Below are 22,188 nucleotides of genomic sequence, written 5' to 3'. Positions count from 1 at the left end.
TTGGAGTCATAAGTTCTCAAGTAGTATAGTGGTTTGGGATCCTATGAAAAAGTTCTGTGTCCACTAGATACTCTCTCCACTTCCTCTTCACTAAAACTGCTGTTTGCACAAGATCAATAGTTTTTAATGTGCCTTTGAGCAAAAGGAAGAGCTAGTGGAAGAGGAAATGGGCTCCGTGGCAGCCACTATCAAGTGCGCATGGAATTAGTTCATAGGATCCAAGTCAGTGGGTTTTAAACCATTGGGGAAGAGACAAAGTAGAGCAGTTTTAGGAAATTAATCATGGCATGTTATCTAATATACACAGCTCATTTACTTTTATAGAGTAGTGCCTGCTTATTAGAATATCTGTCCTTGTTTAATTGTTCTGCTTACAGTCCCAACAAGAAAAAAGCCAATAAAATCAAACCAAGCAAACTAGCACTGAAAAGGTATCCAGACCTATGATGTCTGGATACAGACCTATGATGTCTGGATACAGTCAAGTTACTGCATTTGCATACAAAGTACTCAAATTCTGCTGCTCCATTGCAGATCAAACACCTAAAACTGCATACAAAGGGTTATTCTTGAAGAAAATATAAAGCAGTGAATCATATGCATCTACACACATTTCAGAACGAAAACAATCCTCTTCTAACTAGCTTCCATATATAATAGTGAAGAATGTTTTAATAATGACTATGAAAACATTTTCTGTCAGTAAAAATGATTTTGAGGTGTCATAAACTGATATTTATTTACAGAGTGAAGTTTTGAAAAATGAATTCTGGGGTTTCTCCTTTTGTTTTCAGGCACCCCATAATTATTCCAGACACAGAAGGAAAGCTAAATTTATAAGTTACATGGAAAACTTGTTAAAAAGACACGAAAAACATTTTTGCCAATGAACATTTGAAACACCACGATGAAGACAGTCCATTGTTGTGCTCCTTCCAGGGTATGTACAGACAGAAGCAGCAGCTCAGCCCCATCTTCTTTCTTTCATCAAATATTAGGACAAGATCAAAATTGGTGCCTATCAAATGAAAACAAATGCACCCCCATCCAGTTCTTGAAATCTTTTACGTACATCTTCCTCTGATGCTAGAGCCTCATCAGAGGTGAAATTAGTTACATCTAAGAGTAAGGCCTTATCTTGTGGTACCTAGGGTTGCCAACTCTGGGTTGGGAAATTCCTGGAGATTTGGGGGTGGAACCTGGGGAGGATATAAGGCCTTAGAGTCCATCCTCCAAAGGAGCCATTTTCTCCAGAGGAATTAATCTCAGTAGTCTGAAAATTGCAGGAGATCTCCAGTCCCCACCTGCAGAGTGGCAACCCATCGGGGTATCCCATCTTTGGCATTCCCTAAGCATTTATTTCAAGTACTTGGAATTTTTTGAAGGACAGTAAATAAGTTTTTATTTAAGGAACTTTAGTGTACTATGATTTCCCCTGTAAAACATAAGGCCAGTCTTGTTCTCATATGGTAATGATGTCATTACCATACTGAATGAAACGGAGGACTTCCTTTAGGTAGAACAAGCAATCAAGAGAGACAATGTTTTAACAATGTTGAAAAAAATGAAAGCAGTACAACTGAGGAATCCCAGAATCCTCTACCATATTGCAAGGGACTACGCATTTTACAGCAACATATACAGTCCTTGTAAACTTTGCTTCTCCCAGCTCTCCTTTCTCTCCCTGATGCTAGCTCCCACACTGCTTGACCTGCAAACTTTTGAATAAATATACTGAAACTGAAAAATCCTCAGGGCAGGGGCCTGTCCTTTGTTTCTGTGGTCAAGCTCCATATGCAGTGGTGATGGTGCAAAAGTCAGAAAGGCAGTCAATAAGTGTCTTGGGCTGCACTGATTCAACAAAATATTCTTAAAACCCCAATAATTAAAAAAGAACTATTTGGATTATGGCGCTGCCAACCTCCCCCAGCAATTTGACACTAAACAGGAATGGGGAAACAAACGGTGGGCTAAGAGCAGAGCCTTCTTTCAATGGAAGAGCCTCTCCCTCCAGAGGAAGACTCTGCACTTAGCTGAACGTAGGAGCAAGACACAACCCACCACTTCTGGGAAGAAGTACCAAAAAGAGCAACAGTTTAGACGATGGTTTGTACCAGGCTGCCTACACCTGGTCTGTTTCAACTTCAAGCAGTCAGCACAAGACGGTCCCTGTAGGGTCTGCAATTAAGCATGAATAACAATACATAAAGCTGTCTGGGAAGCGACAAGGACCTGGAGTCATCTCTGCTCCCTGCTCACTGCATTGCCTTAGTACTCTTGCTGGAGTCAGGTTTAAATCTGTAAATCTGTAGAAGGAATTCAGGCGAGACAGGTTTTAGACAGAAGGGCTCCAGTAAAGCAGATACAGTCAAAATAGCTTTAGGGATAAAATCATGTTTCCTTATTCTAATTGTGATAGAGAAGCTTTTTTTTTTTTAGGGTTAGGAGGCTTTTTAATTGTCATCAGGCTTGTCGACTTTTACGGAGAGCCGTAATAAAATACGGATATTACGTACAGGTTCTTTGTGTGCATGTGTTAAACTTCTGGTCTGCAAATAAACTTTTAAACCCAAAGAAGCAGGGCTGAAAATATTTATTGGTGATTGAAATATAGGGGTAGACATCACAATATTAACATTTTCAAACTATCCATGTTCAGTGTACATGGGCAAAGTTGTGAGATCCAGTTACCAAACAAGAGAGAGAATATTATGCTGGCTAAATGGATTCAGTGGGGGCAGGTTAGTCCCACACATCAGAACTAGGAACACAGTACAAAACACTTTCCTATTAAATAGGGACAGTTGGAGGGTATGTGGCGGAGGGGAGGGAATCCTGGTTTCATCTGTTTCATTAATTATAATCCTTTAAAGCAGCAGTCCTTTGCATGCTTGCCTTGGAGTAACCCTATGAATAAAGTGGGACTGAATTCTAAGTAAATGTGCCTATTTGCACTGTAAGCTACTTTCCATTCACACTATTTTATGCAAGTCTAGTGATAGCATAAAACTGGATGTTTACTAGATAGAAATTGTATTTTAAGTTGTACCAGGCCCCTCGCCAATATGTATCATCTCGCAAGCCACATGTCACCCTTGGGAGCGCTCCCATGCTCCCCAGCAGGATGATTTCAGCCTGTTTGGGGCCAAAATGGGCCTGTTTGTGGCCAAATCAGGCTGAAATCTGCTTGCTGCAGAGTGCGGGAGTGCTGCCAGGGTGGCACAACGGCCCCTGATGTGCTCTTGCGCCCACTGCGCTGCCTGGAAGTGCACCTTGGAAGGAGTGTTCCACCGCCTTTTCCCCTGACAGCCAGGCAGGCGGGGGCGAGGAGTGGAGGGTGGGAGCAGGAATCATCCACCCCCAGCAGGGGACTGGCAACCCTACTAATAACAATAGCAATAATACATATGCGACAAGACATGTTCTAAAGGATGTACAAAAATGAATTTTATGTATATGTGGAGTTTTTGGCATATGATTTTGTAAAATTCTGCATTAAAGAGAACGTATATAATATTTTGAAATGCTTGCTAAATCTTCCTTTACAAATCTTTTCCTGATTCCATTGCTGAATGGGATAAAGAAATAACCTATCCTTGCATTCATAACTTTCATGGTGTTTTTTTTCTTTTCTGTGCCTGGAGTATTTCATAATACAAAGACAACCCCAATTATATGGACATGAACTGACACGATGGTGAACTGCTATTCCATCTTCTTCAGCTTTCAGGAATTTTGCTTGAAACTATACAGAAAACGTTGCTATTTGGAAGAGGAAAATATTTTACCAGAATACATTCTATCAAGACACAATTATTAGAATTCAGTACATAGAAATGAAAAAGCCTTTAAAACTTTTTGCTTTATTTTGATGAAAAACCTTCTGATCTTCTTCACAAACTTTAATGCTTCTTTTTTATTCATACTTATATGGACTTGATCAGGAGAATGTTAGGTCCACTTATAATCATGTGAAACTACCTTTTATGGAGTCATACCATTGGTCCTATCTCAGGCCTCAATCTCTCCAGACCCAGGACTAGAGATGGGCACAAACCGAAATATGAACCAAAATCTGTCACAAACTGGGCCGGTTCGTGGTTCACAAACCAGCAGTATGTCATAGGGCATTTCTGCCAACCCATGACGAACCGCTGTGATTTTTAGCCTGGTTCATTTGGTTCAATTTTCAGTTCATCACTGCAGACAGCCTGGCACCGATCATTCAGTTTCCTAGGCAATGGGGGTGAATGGGCTTTCTGCAGACCTCCTGCTGCTCTGGAAGTGACATTTTCATGAACTAAATGAAGCAGTTCACGAACCGGGCAATTTCATGCCGGTTCGTGGTTCATGAAACATGACAAACCACGAACCGCAATGAACCGCCGTTTTCCTGGTTCATGCCCATCCCTACCCAGACCCATATTTAATCCTTAGATGGTCACATGGGACCCACTAAGTTGCAAAGTACTAGACATCACAGTTATGTGACAGGAAGGGTACAGATTTATGACCTCACCAGGCCAGGCAAAGGGCAGTAGACCATAAAAAGTGGGCCCAGGAAACACAAGCCCAGCACCAGGGGCTGTACTGTGGTGCAGAACAAGCCAAGAGTTAGAGCTATGGGGGAATCCTCTCCACCGAGTGACCTCACTTCATCTCTCCACTGCTCCTCTCAAGTTGCATGCAAAAAGCGGCAAGAGGTGGGGCAGTCTTACTGTTAATGCAGGAGATCTTTCTAAAGAGCAGCAGCCCCCCTCTCCAACCGAAACCCAAACATTTTTCTTTTATAAAAAGATTATTTGGATGAAATGCCACAAATTAAAGGTGTAGGCTGGTTTGTAAACAAAAACAAAAACAAAACCACTGTGGCAAATCAGTGTTCCAGGTTGTCCCATCCTGGCCACAGCTCGACAAGTGGAAACTTCCTCACTTGACTGTCTACCAAAGTCCCAGAGATGTTCATTGAATGTAGTTTTGCCCAGGACAAACACCAGATGTTTTTAAATTTCTGCAATCCATACCTTATTATATATGGATTAACTCTGTTATCCAACTTGAGTCTCAGTGAGAAAGGCAGACTATAAATAATATAAGTAAGCTCCAATGACTTGTCTCTCACTTCCTCCATACATTTCCTTTCTTTGTCCCTGCAACCTTTATAAATAGGCCATTCCAGGAGATTCATGCAGTCCAGTTCAATGTAAGTAGATACCAAATTGCATCCAAAAAATTAAAGATCAAACAGTAGCCCCCATACACCTAACTTATTGCATTGTTTTCAATGGGTCTTAGTAATGACTTAATTTAGCTGGATTGGGTCCCATAAGCATAAGCAGGGCTTTTTTTCAGCAGGAACACAGTGGAACAGACTTCCGGCACCACTTGAAAATGGTCACATGGTCGGTGACCCCGCCCCCTGATCTCCAGACAGAGGGGAGTTTAGATTGCCCTCCGCGCCGCATGGCGGGGTCACCGACCATGTGACCATTTTCACCAAGGGCAATTTAAACTTGAAAAAATTCCCCCCTTCTTCCAGCTGACCCAAAGTGACATCATTGTGCAGTCCTGAATTCCATCACTGAGTTCCACCACCTCTTTTCCCAGAAAAAAGCCCTGAGCATAAGCATGACAGTATATGGGAATTTTAACAGTTGTATATCCACAGATGACAGTATTGCTGTAGATATGATGTACTGTGCAACTGTCACTCTCTCATAACAAGTGTTCCCCACATATGCAAGTATGTATGACAATACTGTTACAGTTAGCCTCACAGTTCACTAAACAAGGATGTACTGCCATGCTTCTTGTAAACTCTTCATGCTCAAGGTCAATTCACATGTAATATTTTCCGCTGTAGGACAGATTTTGAAATATTTTTTGCAGTGGAAAAGCCACAGGAACAGACTGATAGAACAGAAATCCCAGGTGGACGTTTTTAAGGGGGAGAAAATCACAAGCAGGGGGATGAATTCCCACCCGCTCCTTCTGGTGTCAGATCTTCTTGGGTAATTCCATGTGTTATCTTGCATGCATATTGATAGGCCATTTATTGGGCAGAAGGATGGACTTGGAGCTGGGCACCATGTAGCCAGTTAAATATTTTTAAATCCCATTGACATCAATGGGGGAGAATGAAGCAGATTCTTAACTTATCCACTGAAAATCAAGAGAACTTCAAAGTCTTTAACTTTGGCTGCATTGTTGCCCAAATGTCTTTACAGTTTACTTTCTTTGAGTTTAACTTTTTGAGTGTAAAGGGACATTGATTGTAAGGTCAACCTGAAGGAACAAAGTACAAAAAGAAAGAAAGAGAGGCGGCAATTAAAATGGGTAAAGAGAAAAATGTGTGCAAATGCTTCCACCCTTATGCTGATTTAAGAGCAAACAAGCAGGCAGAACTGCCTTTTACAAACTCAACCATTTTTCTCTGTTTTTCTCTCACCCTTTTCAGATTTGAAACCAAAGTCTATTGGCTTTCCTAGTTCCATATTTTAGTTCGGCAACAATAAGGCACTAAACAGCATCTTCCTTTCTCTCTTTCCACAACACCTCCACAAGTAGAGCTGCCACCTCAGCAGTGGTAAGTCAACAGGGAATGTTGCCTCAAGCTGCATGTGTCCCGTGGGGCTTCCCAAGTGCCTAAGGAGCTCAGGGTTGGGAGGGGCTGGGGCAAGAGAGGCAGAGTTGAGGGCAAAGCAACAGCAGTCAGGGCAGGGGAAAGTCAGCTGCCGCCACCCCCATCTGAGGCCTCCACCTCATTTTGCCTCATGAGAGTAAGCAATGAAAATTGCTGACATCTGGAAACCTCCAACAAATATCAACATGAGATATACCTCTCAAACACTGTTTTACTATTTCAAGAGGTTGCTCAGCCACCATCACCATAATTGAAAATGCTTCTTTCAGATTCTCCCTCTTCCCAGAATATTCCATCACCATGGAACATCACAAGCATGTCTTATTTTGTAACACAAACACATACTCAAACAAGGGCATCTTTTTCTGTTCAGATGATAAGAAACCATAACACTGCTTTCTTCTTTACAGAAGCAGAAGCTGGCACTGAAGTCTCTATTAACCTGCCATCACCAGGAGTTGCTTCAGATTGGCAAGAAGGACATGAGCGCATGATGAGACATAATTAGCCCCTCTTCCTGCTTCCCAGCAGATACTTTTTGGGAGCTATCCATTTCATATTCTTTGATAACATATTTGCAACACCAGTAAGATATGTTTGCACTGACTTGTCTCATCTTCTTCTTTCCTCCATTGTCTACTCAGAAGAGGAAAGCAAGAAAGGTGAATGTGGAAATTCAGCACCTCCAATTGTCCCCTTTGGATTCATTTCTGAAATTCCAGATTGCCATCTTTTTCCTGGCAAGGTTCCTGTGCTTCTAACTGCTAAACAACCAACAGAAATTCAGCAAGTGAAACTGTTCCACCTATGGATGCAACAAGGAGCAATAACAAAAAGACCAGCTTTTAGTACACCTTGTTTTAATGAACTATTCCAGGCTGTGGTGGTTATTATTTATAATGGAAAGGTAGGATAATAATCTCCTCAATAAATAACAAATATGAAGTATGCTTTGTTTGCTTCCTAGTTAAATTAGCATGATGACAAACTGTGGTTATTGTGATTTATATAGTTATATTATACTATAACCAGCATGCTGCAGTGGTTAGAGTCAGACTAAAATCTGGGAGAGCCAGGTTCAAATCCCCTCTCTGTTACGGAAGCTTGCTGGGTGAACTTGGGCCTGTCACTCTCTCTTTGCCAAACCTACTTCACATAATTGTTGTGAGGATAAAAACAGAGGAGAATAGCGTTGTAAGCTGAGGAGAGAAACAGGGTATAACCATCTAAATAAATAAATAAAGCAAGGACGCCTGGTTTGGAGGGAAGAGAACAACATCCACTGTATGGTTTCAAAGCACAAATGCTGGTTTGCCATGAAAGTGAAAAGTATTAATTTCTGAGTTGCATGCGAAAGCAGGTGAATGGAAGTATGCAAACCAAAGGATTCCCTAGGCATGTTTCTGTCATGACAAACCACAGCCAGTCATTCTGTCACAAACTTTGCAGGAGTTGTTTGCTACAGTAGACTAACACAGCTCCCCCTTCAGAATACATCGTACAAGTTGGAGTTTTACTGACTATATAGCATTAAGGACGCACGCAGGTAAACTGGATGATTTACTGAGCTGGTCTGTAACTGCATCAACTGAACTCTAAGCCCTTTTCTGCATACTGGATTTCTTCAACTGAGACCACAGAATGGTCCACCTTCCTGCAAAGGGGGGGGGGCAGAATTTGAATTTTTCAAGAGCAAAGAGAGGCAAGCATTGACCCAACTCAGAACCGAATCAATTTGAAGTAGCAGCATCATGGCTACAGCACAGCAGTGCCTACCACTGACTTAGTTTCTCTTTCAAACACCTTGCATTCAAAGCAGATCCATCAAAAGTTGTATTTTGATCCAAAATGCTTTCAAGTACCTGTTTCTGCATAAGGCCATGTAAGAAAAGGCATCAGTCATCAAATACGGAAGAAGCAAACTGGAATAGTTATTGACAAGTCCCTGGTAGTGAAGCAAACAACTCAAAGCAGGTAATGTTTATGATAGTGATCTCAGAGGGTATGAAAACAGGCTGTATAGGACCTTTTTCACAACTTTGACTTAAGAATATGCAGAGTTCAAACTTCCTTGTTTTTCATGTATTAAGTACCTCCTGGCCTAATTGCAAATATTTAGTGGTTCCATGCCATTAAAAGAATTAATTATGCCTGAAGAAAAAAAACTCTGCATGAACTCTCTCTTATATCAAATAAGTGACACCTTACCTGCTTGATAGGTCCCATAGCCACATCATATGCACGCATGTGCATGCATGTATCAAAAAGCAAGTCCCACAAGTTCAGCGAGACTTCGCCCCAGGTAAACATGCATGGCATCGTAGTCTTAATGTTGCACAAATCTGATTCAGCATTAACATTGTACAACTTTTAGCAGTAAAATTATTATTCCCTGTTTATGTAACCTTGTAAACCTGGCCACTGAAATGAACAATATTTAAAAACCCAGTTACTGCACTTCCTCCAAAAGGTGTGCAACGGCCTATGTCTAAACACGCAATAAATTTGGACTAACCGACCCAAGCATACGCAATATCTCAGATACAGATCAAAACACTTCTTTCAAACCATTGTCTTTCATACAGAATATAATGGGCACACCTTATTTCACAAGACAGCCGCGTAGTTCCAACATTCTCAAAAGGGGACAAACAAAATCACACAGTTCCGTGCTGGTTTAATCCAAGTAAAACAGCTACCACCCTCTGCTCTGCGGCGCACTAACAATTCCTAGCACAGCTTAGAATTGCCTCTCTGCAGGGCATGACAATGTCACTTTCTTAAAATGTACAATTTGATATACTTCCTTACTTATTTTGATCTACTCTCCTCTTGGAACCCTTTTCAGATTAGCCTCAGCCCAACTAGTTGATTGGCCACCCACCTGCTCACATTACTGAACTTTCAACTATGGCGCCCTCCATCTGTGGTCTGCTCCACCACTTTGCTTCATAAAGCCCTCCTCTTTTTTTCTTTCTCCTTCCCAGGTGTATGTTGTAGGTCAGCCTAGGGCACAAAGTGCAGAGCAGGACTTCCTTGCCAGTGCACATGTCTGCAGTGGGGATTTGCACAGGCTCATAAGGAAAGGTCTGGGCAAAACCTAGCCCTGGAGAGCTCAAGAACTAACTCCCTATAAGGTGTTGGCCCCTCTCCCTTCATCGTGGGCATGATCTGATCTGAAACCATCAAAAGAAGCTACAAGAATCCAGTAACATCTGAAAGCAAGGGGGGCGGGAGGTAAGCCTCTGAAAGACTTCCTACTGTTGCCACCATACACATGTTTAGACGTGGGGAAGGGGGCTAAGGGAGAAGAAACTGTACACGGCTAATCTCCAGTGTGTACACATTATTCCCAGGATCAAGGTGTCCTTCAGCATTAGCGTGTGAAGCCTGAGGCAGCTTTTACAAAAAGTTAACACTACTTGATTTGTTTGAAACTTAACAACACACTAGGCTGCAGAGTGCTTATTACAAAGCCTCCTTACAAACTGCACTATGGTTGATAAAAAATAATTTATAGTCTTTAAATATAAATTTGAAGGCCTTTTAGAAATGATCTTTCAGCTTGTTATGGATCACAATTAAGCAGGGTTTTAAGAAAAAGAACCTGATAAGGTTTCATCAGGAAGGGGAAATGTTTAATTTCATTGCAATTGCTCTGAGCGGTTTTTGAAAAACGGCAACCTAGTTAAAAAATCAAAACATTTTGCACAAAATCATTTCCTCCAGCCAAGTTGTGGGAATCCACATAGAACACATTTTCACATATAACCTTAACTCTTTTCTGGTTATGGGAATAGAATTTTCCGCCCATGTTATGAAATAAACGGGATTTCCAAGACTCGTCTTCTGCCTCTTTCTGCCCCACAACACAGGTACAGAAGTGTAAGGAGGAACAGCAGAAGATGGCCGTTTCTGATCCAATATAAAAGCTCTTTTGTTGCATTCGCACAAAAGCCCAGAATCTCTTTTCATCTCCAGGCCCTGAAGGAAATGGAAGGCAACGGTCCTGCTCTACATTGCAGAAAAGAAGCAAAGATTTCCCCAAAGTTTGGGAAGGGGCATTGAGAGTTTAGAACCAACGGGGGGGGGGGATAAGAGTGGGGAAGGCATGAGATGGGGAGAAAAAAGCAGGGTGGAGTCCAACAACTCTTCTGTGGGGGCTAGTCAACTTCTTTTTACGCCTTGCACAAAGAAGGAAATGTAATCCCAGCAGGTCCACCACCGAGATATGTTGTTTAAAAAAAAAAACACAACCAACCAGTTGATCGGTTCAGGAGCTGAAAAGTAGCGAGCTGGCTGTGATCACTTACTTGTCCGTCTCTTGTGACATGTTTGATCCAATGAACTCTCTCCCCTTTTCCAGGTGCCTCAGTCTCTCTGGTGAAACTGGACTTTCAAGTCTGTGCAGGTAAAGGTGTGTGTGCGCGCGCGAGGAAGAGCGAGCGCCCGGGACAGCAGAACCAGAGCTACTGGTAATTCTGCTTTTCTTCCCCCCCTCTACTTTTCTCTCAGCCAGCCGTCGAGGTAGAAGCGGGACAGGTAAAGCCCCCTTCTCCCCGCCCCTCGCATGTGGAAAGGAGACTGGCTCGCCCCGCCGCCCTCCCCTGCTGCTGAGGGCACCGAGCAGGGAAGCAGCAAACCCTGCAGGTAACTTTCCCCAGAGAAGCTGGATTCTTTCACTAAAGGAGACAAGGCAGAGGGGACGAGCTGGGAGCTGATTGGGCAGAGCGGGCCCTCAGGTGAGCAGCCATTGGAAGAGGCGCGCTCAGGTAAGGCCCTGGCTTAGAACTCTCTGCGAACTCTGCTCGCCACTGTGGAGAAAGCGGAGAGGGCCTGGTGGAAGGAGAGCGGCGGGCAGGGCGGGGGCGCGGAGGGGGAGAGCCGGCGCGGGGCAGGGCCTACCTGCAGGAGCTGGCTGGGGATGCTGAGAGGAAGTATAACGTAGAGGTGGCGGGAAAGGAGACGTCTGGGACAGAGTTGGGGGAGCGCCTCTTTCAGCCTCGACTTGGAACTGCTTTCAAAGCACCCAGCAGTCGCCCACCACCTCCGCCAGCTTCACCTTGCTGCAACTCCGGGAAGGAAGAGAAATTGCCGCCAAGACGCAGCAGAGAAACCAACGGACCTATAAAACAGGAGCCTAGTGGCGGAAATGGGCAGCCCAAGTCACCTTTCTTCCACAACTGGGTTGCTCTTCCATACATCGCCTTCCTCGTGTTGTTGTTTTTTAACTTGTGGCAACAGGATTTACAGGCCGTAAAGGATTCCTGTTGACTTCTGCTCAGCTGTAAAGCACCTTTTGTACAGTTTTGCTTGCTTTGAGTTCTTTAGATAGTAGCGGGTAGGGCAAACGAAAGGAAACCAGCCGTTTTTTTCTACCTCCCCTTACAATCTTCTGAGTTAAGAGGGCTGAAAATAGTTTCAGGTGGGTAGCTGTGTTGGTCTGTAGTAGAAGAGCAAAATTTAGGCCCAGTAGCATCTTAAAGATCAACCAGATTTCCAGGGTATGAGCTTTTGAGAATCAAAATATATTTGTCCCATATATTTTGTTGCTTGTTGTGAGTGATGAATGTGGGTTAAATATTTTCTGAGGAATGCCTAGTGTATTTCTCATATTCTGCATTTGATCACCTTCATGAAGAGTAGGTCACCTGCTTGTGAAAAGTTTTCATACCGGTCAGCAAAGAAAGGTTATTTAGCGCCTAGCTGTCTTAGGTGGCCATCTGGCAGGCTAGCAAGTAATTCAGACTTGTTCTTGCCTTCTCATCTGTAGGGAAAAGCTTCCCTCCTTGCCTCCAAATGAGTTGGGATGAAAGCTTTTGTAAATTTGATGAGAAAGTGCTCTTCTTTTTAGGCTGCTACTGTGTCGCAAATTATTGAAAATTAGTTTACATGGCATCTTGAGCACCTTTTGAGGAAAAACAGCTAATAAATATTTTAAATAAATAAATTAGAAGGGGTGGTGAAACATTTTTGTGGGCTAGGAACTTTTATGGAGTTGTTTGTAATGAAGCTCACATAATTATGCCAACATAAGATGTGGCTATGGCTGCATGGTTTTATCAAAGCAGTAGACAATATCGTAGATGATAGATCAACCAATGGCTGTTAGCCATGTAGATAACTACATGGAACTGACATTGTTGGAGGCAGTCTTCCTTGAAGTATCCAGAAGAATATCTTGTATCTGAAGAAGTGAGCTGTGACTCACGAAAGCTCATACCACAAATGTTGTTAGTCTTATAAGTGCTACTGGACTCTTGCTCTTTCCTATTGCTTGTAGTATCCAGTATTGGAGACAGTGGAAAGCCATCAACACCTTTATACCTAGCGTGTGAGTTTTCATGGCTTCTCGCTAGTTACGGTTAAAGAAATAATGTTGGGCTGGTGAACTCTTGGTATTCTGTTCCAAAGAGGTTCTTGTGTTCTATGGAACCTTAGTTCAAAACATGTTGTATTTCACATTAAGTTCCATTGACTTCGGTTAAACATATTTCCAAAGAAGTGGAGTTGGGCCTAAAACCCTAATCCTAAACAAATTGACATGTAGGATGCAGTTAACAGTTTGAATACTTAACCTGAACTAATACATAGATGAAGTTAAAAATCAAGAAAGTCCAGTACAACTTCCATTTTTTTCCAGATAATTGCTAGTCTCTGTAACTTTTTTTGTATATTTGCCACTGAACCAACTGTAAAGTAAACTAAACATCTTTTCACCAAGCAAGTACAGAGATAGCTCAAAGCCTTATCCCTCCACTCAAAAGCCTAGGACTTGAATCTAGAACTTACAGTTGCATTTTTATATATATATTTAGGTAAGAGGAAGCCCCATCCAACACAGTATATCTTGCTTTTAAGTAAATTTGCACAAGAACAGTCTGCACAAGTTTTATTTACTGTTCCCGTCCACAACCATTTCTCATACTTTCACTTCGGTAAGCTTGTTTGCATAACAGCTGTAATTCTGCTATGGCATTATTTTTGCTGAAAGGAACCAAGGTGAAAGGCAGTAGTTTTCAGATCAGTTTACTTCATGGGTGCATATTTTGCTTCTATGCAAACTATTAGTAGCAATGTTTGGACCTGCCAGCTGAGGACAGAGAGTAAGGTATTCAAACAGGGCTTAACGAAGGTTACAAATTATAAGTGCTTAAAATTATGTGTTATGGGAACTGCTACAACAAATCTATGGGATGAAAGAGGTTAATGGTTTGCATTTTGTACTTGCTGTTAACAAGCACAGCAGAACAGATGTTGAACTGCCTATTGTCTTAGCAGGGGAGGGGGGACCATGTCTTTGTGCTTGTGTCATTGTTGGCTGTTGTGCCAGATTCCACCTAGGAGACCCAGATGCAAAGCCAGCTGCTAATTTTGCAACAGGTAGCACTTATTCTTAATCCTTCCTGTATGTTAAAAATTGCAGTCATCTTTTACCATTTAGGGAGGGTTTTCTAGGCTCATTAGGGTGAGGAATGGGGGGGATGTATCCTGGGGCTGAATTTCTTGTCTATCCTATACTATGTTTATTGCATACCTTGTATTCCCATTTAAAAGGACAATCAAGCGGCAGATGTAGAGAAAAACCTTGTCTGCCTGAGACCCTGGGGAGCAGCTGCCAGCCACAGCATACAATATTGAGCCAGAAGAATCAATGCCTAGTAAAAGGCATAGATCCAGAGGGTGATTTACATTTACATGGCCCTCGCTCTCTGACCCTTTCCCCCCTCCCCTCATCACTTATATATCTCTGGCCAGTTTCTTCATACCCTCCATGCATCTGACGAAGAGAGCTGTGGTTCTCAAAAGCTTATGCTTTTGAGACTAAAGACTAAAGTTGGTTAGTCTTATAGGTGCTACTGGACTCTACTATTATAGTAAAAGGCAGTTTCTTATGTTTATATGAGTCCTGTGGAGGGGAGGCAGGCCTGACATCAGTTGTCAGTTACTTCTGTAAATGAACAGCATGCCCCCCCCACTTATCTTTTTTTCTTGAACTGAAAAGCCCCAACTCAGGAATGGCCTGACTTTGTTTAAGGCATCTTCATATGTTCATACATTCACTCCTGTTCTTTGCCGGTGGTCTGGATTATATTACGGGGCAGGAAGAAAAGCTTTGTGTGGGACTCCTGCTTTTTGAAGTGGGAGATTAGACTTGATTAGACTTGAGATATCATTCTATCTCAGAGCATCCTTACAGAATTATCTATCGCTTGACTTTCAGACCAGTCCTAAAACGTTTATTCAGAAATAAATCATGGTGATTCCCATAGAACTTCCTAATAAGTATGCTTATAGCTATTCCTTTACTTCATTGCTTTTCGGAGTCCACATGTGTCAAACCAAATACAATCAAGAATTAAGGAATTTGGAAGCAAACTAGATAAAAAGAAACACATCCAAGCCATCCAAGCCCATTGGGCTACTGCTGATGCTGGGAGCTAAAGAAATTGAGATTTCACTGCAATCCTAAGAAGAGTTATGCCCTTATAAACCTATTGACCTCAGCGGATTTAGAAGAGTGTAACTCTGGTCAGGATTGCATGGTAAATCTTAAGAGCCTTATCATTCTCATCCACAGCCATTAGATAAAAAAGCTCTTGTTTAACTAAAATAAATAATGTGTGTATCTTCAAAACATCTGTAGGCTAGAACCGTATCAGACTAAGTTAATCTGTTATGGCAAAAACAAAATGAACAATGAACAAAGATACCTAGATTTTTTTTTAATGAAGGCAGAGGAGGAATTGTGGAGAGTGTAAATAAACCTGTTAGTTTTGAGCCTGTTAGCCTTTTGTACTGGAATAAGGAAGCAAGTCCTTTAGTACACTCATTGTTTGTTGACAAAGCAACTCAGAGCTTTGGACAGTTAAAGAAGCAGGTTAATATGTTCAGACTGCACAGTTATTAAGCAGCATTCACCCTCACCCTGCCTAAAAGCTCTAGGGCTTATCATTGCCTGAGAATGTGCAGTGAGTGTTAATATTCCTCTCCTATGATATGCAGCAAAGGGACATAACAGGTCAGCTAATGCAAAGAGAGACAGCTCTCTAACACAACATTCTATAAAACACTACCTTCTGACCTTATGGAGCAATACAAAAGAGAATTCAATAAAATATTAAATGTCCACTCCCCATGGACATACAAGAACGTATCCATATGGGCACACCCCAGGAACCACGGCCAGGAACATTCTACCTACTGCCCAAAATCCACAAACCAGGTAACCCAGGACACCCCATTGTTTCAGGAATTGGTACTATCACAGTAGAAGTCTCAGGAGATAATGGACTCTACCATCAGGCCCTATGCCACCAGCACACCCAGCTGTTTACGGGACACCACTGACTTTCTCAGGAAAATACAGTCCATTGACAATCTACCAGATGACACCATCCTAGCAACCATGGATGTGGAGGCTCTGTACACCAATATCCCACATGCAGATGGACTGCAAGCCATTAGGAATATTATCCCAGACAAAACCACAGCACACCTCGCCACTGAACTTTGCCACTTTGTACTCACAATTACTTCAAATTTGGTGACAGGTTAACAGCACAGCCATGGGCACACGCATGGCACCACAATATGCTAACATATTCATGGCAGACTTGGAGCAACGCTTCCTCAGCTCCCATCCACTGAAACCGCTCCTGCACTTAAGATTCTTGGATGACATCTGCATCATTTGGACCCGTGGGAAGGAAGCCCTTGAGAGATTTCATCAGGACTTCAACAATTTTCACCCTACTATCAACCTAAGCCGGGACCACTCTACACAACAGGTACACTTCCTGGACACCACTGTACAACTACATAATGAACAGATAAATACCACCTTATACCAGAAACCCACCGACTGATACTCATATCTACATGCCTCCAGCTACCACCCTAAACATACCGCTCGGTCGATCATCTACAGCCAAGCCTAATGTTACAATCGTATCTACTCCAATGCTCTTGATCGGGACTCCCACTTAAGAGAATTACAACAAGCATTTTTGGGGCTACAGTACCCACCAAATGAAGTGAGGAAACAAATCGACAGGGCCAGACTAGTACCCAGAAACAGGCTGCTCCAGGACAAACCTAAAGGAACTAACAACAGAACACCACTGGTTGTCACCTATAGTTCCCAGCTCAAACCTATCCAACATATCATCAGTGATCTACAACCCATCCTGGAAAACGATGCCTCTCTCTCACAAGCCCTGGGTGGAAGACCTCTCCTTGCCTACAGACAGCCCCCCACCTTAAACGATTTCTCACAACCATGAATCAGCTAGCAGAGTCACCAACACAGGTACCGGACCCTGCAACAGACCCAGATGCCAACTCTGCCCTCATATATACCCAGGAAATACGATTACAGGACCCAATGGTGTCAACTACAGTATCTCTGGCTCTTAACAGCTGCTCATCCTCCAGCGTGATATATGCCCTCATGTGCCAACAATGTCCATCTGCTCTGTACATTGGACAAAACAGCCAACCTCTGTGCAAAAGAATAAATGAACACAAATCTGACATTAAAAATGGCAACATCCATAAACCAGTGGGAGAACACTTTAATCTACCAGGACATTCCATCAAGGACTTAAAGGTCACCATAGTTCAACAGAAAGCTTTCAAAAACAAAATCCAACTGGAAGCTGCTGAATTGGAATTCATATGTAAATTTGACTCAGTCAGACTTGGATTGAATAGAGACTATGAATGGTTATCTCATTACCAGAAGTAACTGATTTCATTATCAGAAGCAAACTGATCCCATTATCAGAAACTACAGATTCATCTACTCCCCCATCCCCTCACCACCTATATATATATATATATGACCAGTTTCTTCATACCTTCCATGGATCTGACGAAGAGAACTGTGGTTCACGAAAGCTTATGATACAGTAAAGTTGGTTAGTCTTAAAGGTGCTACTGGACTCTTCTATTTTGCTACTACAGACTAACACAGCTAATTCCTCTGGATTTGTATCCCACAATAATCTCTCAAGTGATTCAAAATTAGCAATTGAATTGGAATCATCATAAAATAAGAATGTATGCAAGCAAAAAAGATAAAACATTAGAAATGTAACCAGGATTAGCACAAGACTCAATACCAATCTTACAGTCAATGTGGTGCATAGGCATATAGATACATGTGCCACATTGATTGCAATAATCTTACTTTCTCTATAATAATGATAAGCCAGTACAAGTTGTACTATCTGGGCCACATTAGAATACCATTACCAGAACTTGGGTAGAGAAATTAATGTAGCATCTCACAAGTATGACTTCTAGTTCTGTATATCTTTAAGGCATATGGACTCTTTAAGAACTTGGTTCTAGAATTCTTTTATGTTAAGAGAGGATGCAGAAAAATATACATACACATAGGAACAATATTACCAATCCTACCTTGAGGCTGTCCACTGATTAAAGGCTTTTAGACGCTAATTGGCATGCATTTAATCAATCATGTGATGACTTATTTAAAGATTATAGTGTCTAGCTAATGTTTGGCAGTGAATCCAGCATCTGTGATCACCTAGCCTTTCATCTTCTTTTCTTTTAATAATGTTTTTCATTACTCTGCCCTTCTACCAAGCAACTGGGTGGTTCTACCCTGTGCCCTCCCCCATTTTATTCTCACACCAACTCTGTGGAGTAGGTTAAGCTGACTAACTGTATCATTTCAGACTCAGAGGGATTTGTTTATTTGAAAGTGCTCCAGCATTTAAAAGGTTTCAGGTGGACACTTTGCAGAAGGCATGGCTGACTTGGTGTACTAGCTTTCTACATACAGGGAGATTTTTTTACATTGGCGTGCATGCAAAGCATGCGCTCTGTCTGTGGCCCTATCACAACACTAAAACTGACAGTGAAAGATGTCTAAGTAGCCGGTATGAACCATGCAAGCTGTCTGTTGGTAAAACCTCCTCTGATGGAAGAAATTCTGGAACTTTCTCAGGCAAGACTAAATCGGTATGCTCAAGTGAATGAAGCATGGTAGCAGACATTGTTTGATCCTTTAAGACAACCCTTTTAAAAGGGCCTGGTTATAATTTTCTCAGAAATTGCTTTCCAGCCACTGTTAACAAAAGCCTGACACTAAGTTCAGAAGTCAAAGTGCCTGTGGGCCCGGTTGAATATTATTTCAGCCATCTGGGAAGATAAGCTTCCTGGGTGGCATATAAATGGGAAATGAAGCCAGGCAGAGAGAAAAAAGAGAGATGGTGTAGATAAGGCCGCAGAAGAAACATGGGTTGGGTGGTAAGCATAATGGTGATGGGTGGACTCTGGGACTGCTTTTTCTTGAGCAGAGATGCACTGTTTAACTTCATTAACAAATTTTGCTACCAGCTGTCCAAAAACATCAGGATATTCTGTACTACAATCTGTTAAGTATGTTTGAGGTCTTTTTAATCCTTTAGTACATTTCTAACCCACGTTCCTCTAAGGAGCTGAGGGCAGCTTACATAGTTCTCTGCTCCTCTGTTTTATCTTCACAATAACCAGAGCGAGCTGGAGTGACTAGCTTGAGGTCAAACTTGTATATGTTTACCTTATGGTATTGTATTGAAATGTACTTACTTGATACTGATTGTATTAATCTTATACTGTGTAATCCGCCTTGAGTCTCAGTGAGAAAGGTGGACTATAAATGACGTAAATAAAAATAAATAAAATAAATACAAGCATCACGGCAGAGTGAAGATTTGAACCTAGTCCAACACACTAACCACTACACCACACTGGCTGTCAGCAGCAGTATAGGCAGGAAAGACATGTGCTTGTTTCCAGTACAGACTCTAGTTAGATCAGTCACTTGGAATTTGCGCATGTGAGCATGGTTCTTCATGGCTGTTTACAACTTCTGTCTGCGCCCCCCACCCCCCAAGCATCATCAGATCTTGCCCTTTTCTTTTACATTATTTCATTATATATTATACATTGTTTTCCAAGAAAATGGGCTTAAAGAGGGGCGCTAATAGCACCACCAACCACCCTGGCCTACTCCCCCTTATAAGTGCTATATACACACTCAGTAAGATAATATTGTCCCTATTGCCTTCTAACCACTTCACAGAGCAGCAAACAAAGTAATTCATGTATTCTGAAGTAAGAAGTGTGTGATGTCTACAGATAGTCTGCTCCAAAGACTGGTTAGACCGAGTGGATGTTTTCTGCCTTGATCTATTTCAGTTGGCTTTGGATCAATAGAACTTGGTCCTGGGAATCCATCCAAGAAAATGACTTCTAATTTGTGCAGGTGAATTCTGCTAGCAACAGTGAAGGGGAAAGACTCTAAGTCTGTGCTAGGAGTCCAGGTCACTGTGGGCACCTCTGAAGTTCCATTGTTTTTATACCTTTGTAATTGTTGTGTATTTCTTTGGATCTATAAATTGAAAGGGAGACCATGCTGAGAAACCTCTCTGAGTTCCTCAGCCCTTCCGCATTCAATTACTTGTTCCCTCAGGAGAAGTATAAGTCTACCAGTTTAAATCTATAGTACAGAAATGTGGCTCAAAGGCTGCCATTCTAAACAGCTTTACTTGAGAGTAAGAGCCTTTCATATCACTGGGGCTTGCTTCTAAGACAAAGTAGAGCGTAGTTTTTATTTATGTAGATATTTATACCCCACTTTTCTGCCCAATAGGGACCCAAGCAGCTTAAAAAATTGTTCTCCAGGCCTCCATTGTATCCTCATAATTACAATAACCATGTGAAACAGGTCAAGATGAGCAAGAGACTGACTATTCCAAATTCACCAGTGAATTTTCATGGCAATGGGGATTTGAACCTGGATGTCCCAGATCCTAGTCTAACCACTACACCGTACTGGCAGCTTGCAGAGGTGACCAACAGCACTGTCATGGTTAGGTAATGACTCAAGAGTAGCCACGGTAGTCTGTTTAAAAAAGATATTAAAAGAGCCAAATTGTATTTATAAAACTGACACATTTGATTGAAAGTACAAGGCTGATTGTACAGCAATGATTGCTGTGGAATGTACAGCAAAGCAAGGACCAGTCAGTTGTACACCCTGAATCTTTACAGAGAAATGGCACAGTCAACACTTCAGACAGCTAAGAGCATTTTTGCCCATGAATCTTCAGTTGTTTTAAACCCATCTTCTAATATAAAATAAAATCTATACTAGTTGCATATGATTTCTCTTCTGAAGTATCTCCCACATGAACAATGTTTGGATGAGAGAGAATGCAAAAGAAAGACACAGAACTACTTCAGACATCATGGACAAACCAGAGTTGAAGCTCGGTTAAGAATCCCAGTTACCAGAAAAGAAAGAAACCTCAGTTTGCTGCATTCCCATGTCATGACGGGTTGGAGCTGTTTGAAGGCTTCTGAACAGCATCTTGGCAGGATTATCTTTCACTGAATGAGCCAACAGAACCACAACAAACCACAATTGCATCTGATGAACTGGGCTCTGTATCTCAGAAACATATTGCATACTAGTAGTGCAATTCATTCATTCATTCATTTCATCTAAACTGTGCCTTTCTCCCCAAGGGGGGCCTGAAGGGGCTCATATTGTGCTGCTCTCCTCCGTTTTATACTCACAAGAACCCTGTGAGGTACACTAGACTGAGAGTTTCAGGTGGGTAGCTGTGTTAGTCTGTAGTAGAAAAGCAAGATTCGTGTCCAGTAGCGCCTTAAAGTCCAACTAGATTTCCAGGGTATGAACTTTCGAGGGTCAGAGCTATCTTCATCAGATACGAGGAGTGAAAAAAGGAGTCCTTATAAGAGAGTGGGAAGGATGTGACTAGCCCAAGGTCAACCAGCAAGCTTCCAAGACAGAGTGGGAATTTGAATCTGCACCTCCCAGATCCTAGTGTGACACTCTAACAGATGCACCATGCTGGCTTTCTGCTATCCTATGCAGAATTACTCTAGTCTAAGTCCATTCATGTCAATAGCTTAAAGGGTAGTAACTGTGCTAAGAATTGTACCTGTTACATTTTAAGGGTGATAGTGTTCTCTGGAAAAGACTAACCTAACAAGCCTTCTACAATCTGCAACAAACACTGCTAACTTGAATATGGGCACTTCGTGCAGATTTTACTGGTTTGGTCCCTGTCAAGAATTTCTAGGCAATAAACTTGTGCATATAACCAAACTGGATTAATCTACATTTGCTAAGAAGGGAAAGAAAAACATGCACACACTGTTCAAAACATTCAGTGTGTTGTGATGCTAATTGGGAAAGTCATCAAACGAAGCCTTGATGATGTGTGGGAATTTCACTCTGCAGGATTAGTCATTAATTAGTGGCTGACAGTTGACGGTGAGCCCTTCCCAGTCGCCACCTAACCTAAGTGAAGCACACTCAAAGAGACCCCATGTGATCAAATATGACTGTTGCTAACAGCAATTAACCAAATGCCTGTTGGCAACAGAAAAGGATAGTGCAATTCTGTGAATATTAGAAGTGGGCTACAATGCCCAACTCACAAAACAATGTACTGTGTAATTAGAGACAGCTCTAAAAAGCTTACACAGCCATTTTG

The 22,188-nt window shown here is 42.0% G+C and overlaps 1 protein-coding gene and 1 long non-coding RNA gene across 3 annotated transcripts in view; one reads left to right on the top strand and one right to left on the bottom strand.

The window, feature by feature from the left end:
- GRHL2 (grainyhead like transcription factor 2) overlaps positions 1-11,125 on the bottom strand; it is a 107,076-nt gene extending 95,951 nt beyond the window's left edge. The window contains exon 1 of one of the 2 annotated variants that reach the window (XM_054985743.1): positions 10,957-11,125. In XM_054985743.1, coding sequence (XP_054841718.1) covers positions 10,957-10,976 — 20 coding nt within the window. In that variant the 5' untranslated portion in view covers positions 10,977-11,125. Of the gene's footprint in view, positions 1-8,851; positions 8,941-10,956 lie in introns of those variants that run through there. The other variant, XM_054985742.1, reaches the window with a different exon arrangement.
- Positions 11,034-22,188, top strand: part of LOC129333838 (uncharacterized) — a 33,877-nt gene continuing 22,722 nt past the window's right edge. Inside the window, exons 1-2 of the long non-coding RNA XR_008597459.1 lie at positions 11,034-11,054; positions 11,159-11,415. This is a non-coding gene — a long non-coding RNA (uncharacterized LOC129333838). The remainder of the gene's footprint in view (positions 11,055-11,158; positions 11,416-22,188) is intronic.

This window comes from Eublepharis macularius, chromosome 7, assembly GCF_028583425.1.
Source record: "Eublepharis macularius isolate TG4126 chromosome 7, MPM_Emac_v1.0, whole genome shotgun sequence".
In the NCBI taxonomy this organism is placed as follows: domain Eukaryota; kingdom Metazoa; phylum Chordata; class Lepidosauria; order Squamata; family Eublepharidae; genus Eublepharis; species Eublepharis macularius.
The sequence above is the reverse complement of the archived record's forward strand: the minus strand, read 5'-3'. Positions and strand labels throughout refer to the sequence as shown.